This window comes from Haemorhous mexicanus, chromosome 5, assembly GCF_027477595.1.
Source record: "Haemorhous mexicanus isolate bHaeMex1 chromosome 5, bHaeMex1.pri, whole genome shotgun sequence".
In the NCBI taxonomy this organism is placed as follows: domain Eukaryota; kingdom Metazoa; phylum Chordata; class Aves; order Passeriformes; family Fringillidae; genus Haemorhous; species Haemorhous mexicanus.
The window spans coordinates 51844134-51858397 of record NC_082345.1 but is presented as its reverse complement, the minus strand read 5'-3'; the positions used below and the strand labels follow the sequence as shown (position 1 = coordinate 51858397).

The 14264-nt window shown below is 40.6% G+C and overlaps 1 protein-coding gene across 3 annotated transcripts in view; it reads right to left on the bottom strand.

The window, feature by feature from the left end:
* Nucleotides 1-10177: 10177 nt before the first annotated feature.
* MET (MET proto-oncogene, receptor tyrosine kinase) overlaps nt 10178-14264 on the bottom strand; it is a 90185-nt gene continuing 86098 nt past the window's right edge. For all 3 annotated transcript variants that reach the window (XM_059847146.1, XM_059847144.1, XM_059847145.1), the window contains exon 21: nt 10178-14197. In XM_059847146.1, the coding sequence (XP_059703129.1) occupies nt 13987-14197 (211 nt within the window). In that variant the 3' untranslated portion in view covers nt 10178-13986. The remainder of the gene's footprint in view (nt 14198-14264) is intronic.

The following is a 14264-nucleotide window of genomic DNA, read 5'->3' as shown; positions in this document are numbered from 1 at the left end:
TTCAGTGTAACAGTTTTGAAACAAAATTATTTAGAATCTGAGAATTAATGTCAATGTAGGACTTTATTTGTTTCAGTTAATTCCCAGTCAGTAGTTAAATCTACTAAGTAGATTTACTGTGAGGTTTTACTAATAATACAGATGTAAATATGATGTAAGACTGTCTTTGCCTGAAACTTACATATTCCCCACGTGGGGACCTCAGGCAGATAGAGTGTGGCATTAAGGTACCAGCCCTTCTCCGTTAGCATCAGGAAATAGTGAAATAAAGAATGACGCGGTTCTGTGTGATGCTCTGACCCCAGCAATGCACTAGATGGCAATGTTGGTTTTAGTTTTACGGCTGCCTCTTCTCGGGAAGCTTGTCTTAATTAGCTCTTTTGAAAACAAACATGCTGTTTCAACAGAGGGTCAGTGTACATTGTTCTGGGCTGCTGCTTTTATATTTATAGTCAAGTAATCAATATGTTGGAAGGGTAATTAATTTTTAACTTCAAGCCAATTGTAGATCAAATGCCACTAGAGTTACTGGGTGGAGACAGTTTAATTTCCTTTGAAGCAATGATACTGATTAGCTGTAAAGGGTTTTCAGTGAGTTGCTAGAGATCCAGAAGACCTTTTGAAACACTGGTGTTAACTTTAAAATAACACCATTACTGTGATACAGATTAATGAGTTCTGGCATAATTCTGATAAAGTTCCACTCATGTACTTGCTATATTTTTTCAATTCCTATTTCAAAGCAGCTTTATCTGCTTTGACTATTCTGCTCCTATCAAAGGAATGGTATAAAGTAAGCATTAAGTTGATCAAACTGACTTTCTGCTTTTTATCCCTGCTCTCTTGTTGTCTGTATTTGGGGACTACAGAGGCCCATGGATAAGCATGAGATGTGACCATCTGCACTACAGTATACTGGAAGGATGGCATGGGAGAAGCTGGGGTATTTTTTGAAATCTCTCCAACCCATGTTTGTCAGACATGCTGGTGTCCTGGCCTCCCGTCCCTTTCTCTTACTGTCTAGGAGCTCTGTGTGTCTCTCAGGTTCCTTACTTGGAGATACTTGCTAGCTTTCATTGCTCTTTCAGTGCTTTCAGCCCATCCCCTTGATGCATCCTTTTCCTCTGAGCTAACCTTCCTTGATCATGTTTTCATCTGTTCACTCTTTCATCTTCTTCTTTGTCTCTGTTCTTCAACATCCAAGCAAACTGGAATCTCAGCACTCAGCTCTCTATCTCTGTCTTACAACTTTAACACCTTCCTTCTCCTTTTCGTAATCAATAAATGAGCCATTTTCATGGATAGGCTATTGATCCCTTCTCTGGATGTTTGGATTCTTTCTGATCTTGTGTCCTTGCTTTCCATTACACAAGGATTTTACTACAGGCTCTGACTATCCACTCTTGGGCAAGTCTCAGAGCCTCTCTGCTGTCCTCATCTTAGTTGATCTCTTGGCTGACTTTTGATACTTTGATCGTTTAATTGGATTTCATGCTGAGCAAAACCCTGGGCACTGGTTTAATCTGAAATTAAACTTTTGTTTAGTCTAACATTACAAAAATAAGGTCAATTTCAAAACAAAAAATGTTTCCGTTTCTCTTTAAAAAGGCACCCTCTTGTATTTTTATGTTTAAACTATTAATTTAATTCAGTCTGGTCTGAGCAAATATTTCTGTCCTTTTAAGTAATACTTTTGAGTAAATCTTGTCATTTAATGGAACTATGTTACTGAGCTGTGCTGCAAATGTCTCTGGTTTCTGCTGGAACCAAGAATAGTCCTCAGTATAGATGGACACAGCCATCAGATATTGAGACTTGTCAGAATTTTAACCTTTTCAGGAAGACAAAACATCATAATTAGGAAAATGATCAGCAGAGATTAGGGTCCATGCCATTACATTTTCTGTCAGAAATTAATATTGTGACTAATAAAGGCAGGACTGCAGTTACTGCAGCAGACTGTTCTGTAGACTGTAGCCTACAGTTGTTTGTAAGATATTAGATTAAGACCATGAAATTTATTCTAGTTTTGAGACAAACTAGAGATGGATATATAAGATGGATATACAAGAAGACTGAAAACTCAATTATCATAACCACAAGAACTGAAAAGAAAAATCTGTGCTGTCTTCCTGTCTGCTGGTTCTACAGGATCCATTTTTCCAGTGATCTTAGTTACAGTGCTTCAGAGTAGTACTTTTGTCAAACCTGAGCATTTTGGGGAGCTCTGGGGTGGCAGAAGAACACATCCCAATGTTTTCACAGTAGAGGGAGCTGATGTTCAGTGAGCTCACCGGTGAATTTTAACTGCTGTGCCAGTCTTTGTACAGAACACGCCGTTCCCAGTGTGTGTGTAAGCACTGCTGAAGAATCAGCTTCTCAGGAGTTAGGGAGAACTTCATCCCTTGCCCACTGGCTGCAGTCTCACAGAGCTCTCTGTCAGGATCAGGGGCTCAGAGAGCCCTTGTTAGAAGGAGCCACCTCCTGGGGCCCTTGGGCATTTCCCCATGCATCAGGTTTGACATGAGGGAGAGAGTGGCAGGAGGGCTGGTATAACATGGCGAATGTGGAGCCTCAGTGCATCTCCTCCCTCACCTACCCAAGTCTCATGTTTCCATCTTTCCAAATATCATAACTCCCTGAACACCCTGAACAATGCCTCTATTGTGCTCTTAGCTTTGCTCTGCTTCCTCAATCTGGCCTGTTTTCTGCCTGACACATCCATGAATAAGTGCTCAAGAAATTCCTTTTTGTACAGCTCCCTTTTTAGAAGCCAGAGGTGTCTCATTCGTTGGTATTGCCTGGCTGGATTATGCAAGTTATTCAAAGTTAATGGATCAAAGTTAGTTAAAATAGAGACAAAGGAAGTGTGAAACCACTAAATACATATGTATTAAAAAATATGCATGATGTAAAATGAATGTAATATTCTTTTGATGCAGACTAAGGTGTGAAGGATTTGGATTCCAACTAACTTGAGCTCCTGCTCCTGGCTTTGCTGTAGCTCCTTGGTTAAAAGTTGTCCTCTTGAGGCAGCTTTCCTGAGTGCAGTGGTTCAACTAAGGTAATCACAAAAGAATGAGAGAGGGGAGGGACATCATCTCACGACAAAAGTAGGATATAGTCTTATTAAAAAGAGGACTCAGTGTATTGCCGACCCATCTAACTTGTATGACCAGAAAGATCCTCAGGCAAGTTACTTATTTGTCTTGTTCACACCTAGAGCCACATTTCTCAACTTGTTTGTGGAAAAAAACCTCTAAGCACGTAATGTGCTGTAGTATGTTGTTGTCCAGGCAGCTTGGGTTATATTATTGGTGACTTAGCTTAGCCATGAGCAACACAGCTGCTGACATAATCACTCTATAAAGTGCTACATTTTGAGAGTACCAATTTTATCTTTGGCACCACACTTTAGAGGGAAAGAAATAAAGATAGACTGGGAAGAACCAGCAAAAAGAAACTTAATATGTTAAGAAAATAAAGGCTATGGCTAAGGGATGAAAAGAGATTTTTAATCTGAGAAAAAAAGCAATTAAGATGGGACATCTTAGCTTAATTTTTTTCTATAAATAACCTGACAGTTGTTTGTTGGATATGTAGCCAGTGTTGGGGCAAAAATAAGGATTTGGGTCTCTTACTGAGTGAGAAAGATTTAGAAAGAAATCCAGGAGAACTTTTTTCGCTATACAAATAATGAAACCTTGAAATCCTTGTAGCTTGTACAAGTGGTTTTTGAAAGAAAACATTAGACAAATGTTTGCCAAGGCAAACATTAAGTGTGTCTACCCTTAGTGACATGGGTTGGACCAAATAATCTCCTGACACAGCTTCCAGCCCTGTATTTCTGTGCAGGTGCTTTGAAATGTATTTATGAAAAGCACTCTCTCCAAACTAGGTAGTGGTATTCATTATAATAAGGGAAGACTTGTATCTCCAAGATTGGTTCTTTTTGTGAATTTTCTGGTCAGCTTTCCTCCTCAGGCCTTGGCACTGGGCATTATCTTAGCAGGCTGAAATTTTCATTAGCTGTTTAATCAGAGGAGTGTTTGATTAGCAGCATCATCAAAGGAAACAAGAAGGCTTTTTTTAAGACACTTATACAATTTTCAGTATTTCCTAAACACAAATAATTTTGCTAATAATTTCCTTAACAAGTCTTCCTAAGAGTGATTGATTTTGGAGCTGTATGCTGTGGTCTGCATTACTGGTTGTACCTTCACGTTGAGCAATATACTGATGTTAGCTGATCACATAGGTAGAATGGATTTGATGCTTTTTCAACAGCTTTTTATCAGTTTTCCCTTGTCTTGAGTTAAAAATGATTGTAGGCTGAGGAATATCTCTCATGTTCTCTAAGTGTAGCTTGGCTCTGTGGGAAGATGTGATTTATATGCAGTCTGTACCTGAAGAAAACCCCCTGCACAACATAAGTGTCTGCATTTGTGGATACCTTTCACACACATGAAGAACACAACAGTGGCATTGCAAAACACAGATAAGGCAAAGCAGCAGCCCTTCTTGTTCAGATCCCCTGTATCTGACAGCTTACTGCTCAGTTCTGCTTTACGACTGAACAGAAGTTCCCTTGCAACTGTGCAAATCTGTCACTTTATGCTCAGATATTTGGAACTTGCAGTACATCTGGGAAGTGAAAAAATGCTGGGAAAGTTTTCAGATCTTGCAGTTGAGCACTTCAAACAGATGGCTTTTTTCCAGAGAGAACTCTTCTAGCTCTTAAAATTACTCCTCATAAAATTTGACCTAGCCATTTAGGGATATTAGTAAGAGTGGTGGGGAGGAGGGGCATTAAACTTGTAGAAAATAGTGTTGGATACCTTGAGCAGTAAAATCCTTTGATCTTCTTGCTGTCTCTAATTTCCTGATTGTGGCTGAATGTGGAAATGTTGGACAAAGTTTCTATATTCTCTTTCGGGTAATAAAGGAAGTTTGGTGGGTTGTTTTTTGTCGGTTTTTTTTTTTTCACTGAAATGAGACCTGGTTGATTTGAATTCAGGTTGAAAATACCAGAGTGTTGATCCTGTATGTTATACTTTATGAATGAGTTGTGAGTCTGTTTTATACTATCTGCTTGGCAGACTAGTGCAGAAGCACTTTATGAAAAGTATTATCTAAACCAAGCATTTCATTAAGCAAAGACATTTGTTATTGGCTTTTCAGTATGGGCCATTAACCTTCATCAACACTACTTTCCCTGCAATGAAGTTACTATTTTAACACCATTCACTATTTTATGCAGTAAAATATATAACGACATGAATTTTATGGTAGGTACTATAAGGGCTTTGGAAGGGGAGTCTTGAGAGAAGTGCTGTGTCAATAATGATTTGTTCATCACAGCAGTAATAATAGAAACATATTGTTCATCACCATCCAGACTTATCTTCCTATTTAGAATTATCTACAGGGAATAATATTGGGTAGGTATTTGTGCACAGAACCTCCATGTGATGATGCCTTCTTGGTAGTGTGAAGATAGTAGAGGCAAAGACACAAAACCTATTTCAAGGTGCCCAGAATGGCCAATAGAATAGAATTCCCTTCAATTATGCAAATGAATTGGCAGATGCATTTGGGAGCTCCTAGATATATGACATAGATTTGAACATATCTTTAAATAATTTACTTTGTATTTTTTTGATGGTTTTAGGAAAATCCTGCTGATACAAATTAATAATAAGATTCCTAGCAAATATGTTTTATCACTCTTATTGCAGATGTACAGGTATTTTTTCAGGATATTTTTGAGTAAACTTAATATTCATAAAAAGAAGTAGAAATAGTTCTGACATTTGTTTACCTTTCGTTGTCTGCCTTTTGTTTACCTGCACTTCATACAGCAGGTCAGGTGTATGAAAGGTTTATACCTAACAAACTCACCTTTCAATGAGGTGAGCTTGTTTTTATCACTTCAGTGACATACTTCATGGGAATTGCATGGGCCTGACAATTTTTTACCCTCTTCCCATCTGATTCAGAGCAACTGTTTGAAAATTCTGACAAAAGCTGCAACATATTGGTGCTCAAAGCTCTATGGAGGACACAGCAGTGCTGGAGCATTTTTACAGCTATTGAGCTGTTGTCCTTTGAGGGAAATGTTTCAATGCTGTTGCAGTTCTTGTGACCAGGTGGCAGACATATCACATAGGCATGGCTAGTGATTTAATAGACCAGGTAACTTCAATAGGTACATTTCCAGTAACTGACAAAGAATGAAGAAGCTATTCATTTAATTACATTTCTCTACAAAATGCAAAAGTCACATGGTGAAAGTGTTTTTAACTTCTGATGATGGTTGTAATTCCTGTTGCAGTCTTCTCTTGTAAGGTTTGCTTAAAGAAACTGATAACATGCAACTGGAGTTGGATGTGACTCCTCCTTGTCATGTTCCACTTGCTGACGAGGGTGTGTGTATTGTCACATCTTCCCATATGTTTGCCATCAATTCCCCACCATGAGCTCCAACAGGCTGCAGCCCCACTGTCTTTCTTAAACTCCCTTTATTTTATATTGAGCTGCACAACATAGAGAATATACCACTGTTGTCTGGAGGGCTTTTTTTCCTTCCTAATTAAATTTCAAACTCTATATTTAGCATTTGCATTCAGTTTTGTCACACTTGCAAAGCATGCCAGCTGCCCCAGTGAGCTGCAGCCTCCTGGCAGCTGAGGTATCCATGTTTGGTCATGCACCCTAAAGTTTTTGGCAACAACATTTTGCACATCCTAAAGGAGGATATTCAACTGTCATTTGAGCCAGAGAGGGTCTCACTGTGTGCTTGATAATTAGAACCTGGCAAGTGTTAATGCATGGTGTTTGTAGGAATGCCTGGAGCCTCAGAGGCCTGTGCAAGGATGGCTTCCCTGTTAAATTGTAATGCATGGAAGAAAACGTCTGGCAGAAAGTGATGAACCTCCAAACAGCTCCGGGCTGCATCACAGTACTTCCTGCTGGAACAGAAAAGCACATGCAAACCAGAGGGTCTCCCTGGGCTGAATATGGCAAGGATTTACCTTCTGCTGAGGGTCTCTCCCAGGCATTTTGTATGGTGAGGAGGCTGCTGGCTCTTAAAAGGAAAGGTCCAAAACTAATAGTAACAGCAGCCAGAGAAGCAGATTCTCTTACAAAACAGAAATCTTTTCTCTTCTGTCCCTCGGGAGGTCATGGAGGGGCTACAAGTGCTTAACCTTAATCAGAAAGACTCTTTTGGAATCCTCACTGGAAAAATGCACCTATAGTATTAGCAGGTGGATGGGGATTGCAAAAGGAAAATTCAGGTTTAGTGTCAGAGCACAGTTCTGGAGTGAGAGACTGATTTCCACTGGGCTGGTGTCTGTTGAGTCAATAAAGTTGTTCTTAGCCCTCCCTGCTGTCTGTGAGATCACAATTTCTTGTAAATGTTTTTACTAATCAGTTTGGCACAATCCTAAGATTTCCCGTGTCTTTCTTTCATGCTCGGAATACTCAGTTCATGACCTGCTTGTTAAAAAGAATGGAAACTGGAATTTTCAGGAATAGATGTTTTGCTTAGTGAGTAAAAAACCTATTATGATTTCTATTTCATTTATCTGCTATGACCTTTTCCTCATATATAGTATTATGGCTGAATCCCAGAAATCAAATTTCTGAAGGGTGAGTTTCATCTTTAGGTATAAAATTATTTTGAGGCCCTTTTGCAGTTTCTCACTGGTTTTATGTACTGTTTTTGCCACTGCAACCTCATAATTTATTTACATAAAGCATGTAGGTCTCTTCTTCATGACTGATTTTAACACCAGAGACAAAAAATTAGCAACATGCTGAGCCTTAGCAACCCAGTGGTACTGTGCACCATTTTCCTTTGTTTTGGAAACCTTTAATATTGGTGGAGGCATTAAAAATCTTCCTTAATAGAGGCAAGCTACTCTCAATGGATTTAAAATCTTCCTAAATAGAGGCAAATGACTCTCAATGGTTGAGTTAATAGCACACTCAAGAATTTGGTGTAAAATCAACAGGAAGATTTCTGTGGGGTGAGGATATCCCTCCCTGTTTTCAGTCTCTTGGCTTTTGTGTAGGGTATCTGTTATGCAATGTTTTGGCCATGGGCCCCATCCACTGTTAATATTCCTGTGGTGGGAATCCTGCCAGTGTAAGTCAGCTGCAGATCTGCTGCAGTGTGTACCTGGTATAATCAAAATTACTAGGATGAAAAACTGAGCATGGGAAGCTTGTGATTCTGTTGACCCTTTCATAAATGCAATATATAGCATCCCTGAGAAATCATGAGAAGTAATCAGAGGAATGTGTTACAAATCTGGTATTTAAGTTCAGACCATCATTTGACTGTGTGTTCCACTGGTTTAGATTGAAGACCCTGGTATTAATAGCAGGCTGTTTTAAAACCTTGGAGGGTTTTTACTGACTTTTCAGGGAAATCCTGAAAATTTATTGGAAAGTAAATTAAAAAGAAATAATTAGAATAAAAAATGGATCAGTCTTGTGACATAGCAGAATGTTTTCATTCTTAGCTACTATTTTCAATGCATTTTTCACAGAATAAAAGAATATTTAGGGTTAGAAGGGACCTCTGGTGATCATAAAGTCTGAACTTTTCCCTGAAATATACTTGGAGTTAAAACTGAGAATATATATTTTTGTAGAAGAAGTAAATGTGTCTGGAGAAAATGTGTTTTGATGTTGGGTTTTCCTAATATTTTGAAATGACAAGAGCATATAAATACTGTTTTTAATCAGTTGAAATCACAGAATTAACTAGGTTGGAGATCATCGAGTCTAACCTATGACCTAACACCACTTTGTCAACTAGACCATGGCACTGAGTGCCTCCTCCAGTCTCTTCTAGAACACCTCCAGGGACAGTGACTCCACCACCTCCCTGGGCAGCCCACTCTAATGCCCAATCACTCTCTGTGAAGAACTTCCTCCAGCCTAAACCTCCCCTGGCCCAGCTTAAGACTGTGTTCTCTTGTCCTGTTTCTGGGAGAAGAGGCCAACCCCCACCTGGCTACAGCCTGCTTTCAGGTGGTTGTTGAGTGATGAGGTCTCCCCTGAGCCTCCTCTTCTCCAGGCTAAGCAACCCCAGCTCCCTCAGCTGCCCCTCACAGGAGTTGTGTTCCAGACCCTTCACCAGCCTCCAGCCCTTCCCTGGACACATTTCAGCATCTCAACATCCTTCCTAGATTGGGGGGCCCAGAGCTGGACACAGCACTCAAGGTGTGGCCTCACCAGTGCTGAGTGCAGGAAAGGAATCACTTCCCTGCTCCTGCTGGCCACACTGTTTCTGATCCAACCCAGGATGCCACTGGCCTTCTTGGCCACCTGGGCACACATTGGCTCATGTTCAGCCTGCTGTCAATGAGATGATGTGCATTGAAATATTCTTGAGGGAATTACATATAAAATGTTCCCCTGAGATAAAACACTGGAGAAATAAGCTTGTAGGGTCTGACTTAGAGAGGCACAGGATGGTGTGTATTGCAGTGTTTGTGGGGTACCCACTAAAAATACACTTCATTAAAGAAAACTTGTGAATTCAGTGGGAGACATCTCATGTAACTGGGAGGAAATGTGTGGGACAAGGTGGGGCTGGCTCCAGAAGAACCAAGAGCCCCGCGGATTTTTCTCTTCAGGTGTCACAGATACAAAACACCTTACAGACATGAAATGTGTGATGGATGACCCTGAGGGACACAGATTCAGGTAATTAAAATTTCTTGTGGATTGTGACTGATTAGGGACTTGGATACCAAACACAAGTGCTGGCATCCTTGTTGGGCCACGCAGGTACTCCTTATGATAGCAAAATTCCAAGCTTCAAACGCCACCAGAACTCAAGAATTGTAAGGCACTGCATGGGTAGAGCCTGTGGTTAGGCAAGAGGCTTCCTATTCAAACAAACTATGCCATAGTTGTTGACAACAGTTATTTGGTATCTTTCTCTGACGTATTTATGGCTAGGAGGCTGATGAACTGTGTGTTTGATTTATTGCTGCACTTTCTATTTTTAGATTTCTGAGTTTTTTCCCCCTCTCTCCCACAGTTCCACAGGTTGCTCTTCCCATGTGAATCAGAAAAAGCATATGGACAGACTTGTCAGTTTAACAGTCAATGTAAGCAGTAATTCTAGCACGAGGAGTTTAATGTATCACAATAATTCATTTTAATAACATGTTTATTCGGTCATGACAACAACTATAAACATAAGTACCATTCAGCTCTTTGCCGATATATGAACTTACTAACATCAAATCTTACCAGAATCACATATCCTTACAGGTGTCCCAGACACAACATTAACTTTATTAAGCAAAAGTTCATAAATAGTAAAAATGTCCTCTGTTTCACATTGCAGCGTTCCTTAAGCATGTACGTACAAGTTTGGAGTAACTTCTCCAAATCTATGTGTCATAAACTTCCTTTGCTGTTTTAACAACCATAGAGATGATTTTTTTTTTGCCTGCAGCAAAGCCTTTTGTCCTTGAGCAATCTACAATTAGTATCACTCTCAGCAGACATGAAAGTTCATTTCTGAAATGAAAGTGGTGATGAAACACAATACAATATTATCTGCTCACAGCTTGCCTACACACTCTGCCCTCATTATAAATCTTTCAGTTATAACATAGTCTCCTAAGAACAATATATCTCCCTTATATCAGTTCTTTATCTGCATTACCTCTCTTTGAAGATCTTAAAATGGTTGGCCTGCAGCAATGGAGATATTATACTTAGGGTGGAGTGTGTTTACAGTAAGTTCTTTTCCTTTTTAATATTTACACAGTATTTCTTAAGGTTGCTACAGTTTATGAATCATGTACATTGACATACGTTTTCTGAAATGTTCACAGTGCAGTATTTTGTGGCCTAACCAAACTTTGTAAATGTCATTAAAAATAAACTTTTTTTTAATATAAAAATAGAATACTTTTTATGTGTTTACACCAGCAAACCCAGTTCTATCCTATTCTAAACAAACTATACAGTAGTATGCACAGAATTCCACAGGAACAGAAATGACATGTGATGTTTGCCCTAAAGTTATAGTACTTTTCCCTAATGAATAGAAGTTTTATTTATGATCTCTTTTCAAAATTGTTTCTCTGGTCATAACCTAGCATTAAAAGTAGATAATTCACTGGGTTGTGTGATCCAAGAAGAGAGTAAAGAGGGCCTGGAGCCATTTCTTCTTTTGATCAGTCTTCTCTGCTCTTCAGGGCTGGTATGAAGAAGTTACTGATATGCCTGCTATGGTGGGGTCCTTTTAGGTCAGGGCAGCCTGCAACACCTCTGCTCCTTACTCACCTTGGTTAGCAGCTCAACCCAAGGGTAGGTGGCAGAGCTTCAGCTGCTCACCAAGTGACTCACCAGACAGCAGCCTTCAAGTTTTAATTCCCAGAGTGATTCACTGTTTATTGAAAGAAATGGAGGCTTTTCGTTTTTCAGCAAGAGATCTGTTGCTGTAGACTGTTTGACTCAAATAAATGACTGAATGTTGGAATAATGTTAACACTAGGAATGCTTTAAGCTAGATGATTTTCCCTTTGTTTTTTGTACCGTCTGACTACACCAGAGAACTGGTAAGACATAGAATCAGAGAATCACAGAATGGCCCAGGTTGGAAGGGACCTTGAAGATCATATAGTTCCAGCCCCTCTGCTGTGGGTATATTGATTAATGTTGAAAATTACAGGTATGGGGCATCCAAAACTTCCCTGGACAACCTGTTCCAGAGAGTTGTCACCCTCACAGTAAAGAATTTTCTCTTAATATCTAATTTAAACCTAATGTCTTTCAGTTTTAACTCATTTCCCCTTGTTCTGTCACTACATGCCTTTGTAAATAGTCTTGTTCCACCTTTTCTGCAGGTTCCCTTCAGGTACTGGAAGGCCGCAATTAGGTCATGCCAAAGCCTTCTCTCTTCCAGTCTAAACAATTCCAATTCTCCCAGCCTTTCCCCACTGGAGAGGTGCTCCAACTCTCTAATCATCATGGTTGATGACTGATGTCCTTCCTGTGATGGGGCTCCAGAGCTGGATGCAGCACTCCAGGTGGGTCTCACCAGAGTGGAGAAGGGGCAGAATCCCCTCTCCTGACCAGCTGGCCACGCTGCTCTTGATGCAGCCCAGGGTACAATTGGCTTTCTGGGCCAGGAGGGCACTTTGCCTGCTCATGTGCAGCCTCTCATGCAGCCCAAGTCCTTCTTGGCAGGGCTGCTCTGGATCTGTTCATCCCCAAACCTGTGCTGATACAGGGGTTGCCCTGACCCAGCTGCAGCACCTTGCTCTTTGGTCCTGTTAAAACTCATGACATTGTCACCAGCTTCTTCTTGAGCTTGTCCAGATCCCTCTGGATGGCATCTCATCCTTCAGGTGTGTCAACAGCACCACTCATCTTGGTGCCATCTGCAAATGTGCCAAGTGTGCACTCGTGCCCTTTGTCTGTGTCATTAATGAAGATATTAAATAACACTGGTCCCAGTGCTGACCCCTGAGGGACCCCACTTGTCGCTGATGGTCATCAGGACTCTGAGCCATTGACCACTCTCCTCTGGATGCGACTGTCCAAAAAACTTCTTATCCATCAAATCCATCTCTCTCCAGTTTAGAGAGGTTGTGGGGGGCCGTGGCAAAAACCTTAGAGAAGCCCAGATAAATGACATCTGTACACCTCCCCTTGTCCACTGGTGTAGTCACTCCATCTTAGAAGGCCACCAGGCTGGTCAGGCAGGACTTGCCCTTGGAGAAGCTGTGCTGGTGTCTTGAATCCCAGTGAAGGACTGTCCTTCATGTGCCTCCTAGGAGGATCTGTTCCATGACTTTCCCAAGCACAGAGGTGAGGCTGACAGGTTGGTAGTTCCCAGGGTTGTTCTTTGTTCTCTTCTTAAAGATAGATACACTGTTCCCTTTTTCCACTCACCTGGGACTTTCCCTCACTGCCATGACTTTTTGAATATCATGGAGAGCAGCTTGGCAACTGCATCGGCCAATTCCTTCAGGACTCTGGGATACATTTCATCAGGTCCCATAGACTTGTGCACCTTTAGGTTCCCTGGGTGGTCATGAACCTGGTCTTCACTTACAGTGGGAGGGGCTTTGCTCTCCCAGTCCTCATCTTGTTGTCCATCCTTTCTAGAGGCGTGGGAAGAAATGTTGCCATTGAAGACTGAGGAAAGAAAGTTAAATACCTCAGACTTCTCCGTGTCCACCAGCACTGTTTAACAGGGGAGGAACACCTTCTTTGGCCTCACTTTTCTGATTAGAATACCATAGCTTGTAGAAGCTCTTTCTGCTATTCCTTGCATCCCTTGCCAGGTTCAATTCCAGTTTTGTCTTGGCCTTCCTCACCCACTTCTTACTCAGTCATACTTTTCTACAATTATTTTACTGCACACCATTTCTTGATTTTGATTTCTGTTAAGACACCATGAGGCTGGCTATCTTGGCTGCCTAGGTTCTTAGAAACCTTGTTGATGTAGTTCAAAAATCCAAAGTTTTCTTCACGTGGGATGAAAATACATTTTAAACTCTTGTAATTCTCATTGCATTTCTTGGCCTTTTGTGTGAAAACCATTTCTGCACTGCTCGTTATCCTAAAGTACATGCACACTTACAGTCTTTCCAGCCATACTGATTGATATTCTACTTTCATGGCATTTGTTCTTGGGTCTGAGCACACATTAATGACAGTTTGTGGGAGCTGACTCTGGTTGGTAGCACACTACATTTCCATTTGGTAAATTGATGACGTTCTCCAAATACTTGGAAATTACTGTGATGGTTTATGGAATCCTGTATCCTTAAATAATATGATATTATGTCCGTGTACTAGTGCAACTCGGGCAACAACATTAACATGTGCAACAGTGTTCTCACAAAGACCGGGCAGTAAAAACTAGTGGACAAAATGTTTTGCTTTTTGTTCATACAACGAAGAATGGATTTTCCTTAATTTCAGACATACCCGTCATGTGTCAACATCCACGTCTGTGTTGTCTTGTGATGATAGAAGAGAAGGATAGGGAGCAATGCACTTGACATTGACATAAGTAGCATTGACATGAACATAGTGCTCCCCAACAAAAGTGGAGAAGATTGTTGATATTTTTGAAACAAGTTCAGAAAATGCTGGACGCATCTCAGGTTTTGGATGCCAGCACTTCAGCATGACTTCATACCTGCCATTCAAATAGAAGAAGTGTTCAATTATGAAATCACATGAAAAGAAAAAAAACCCATCTCTCT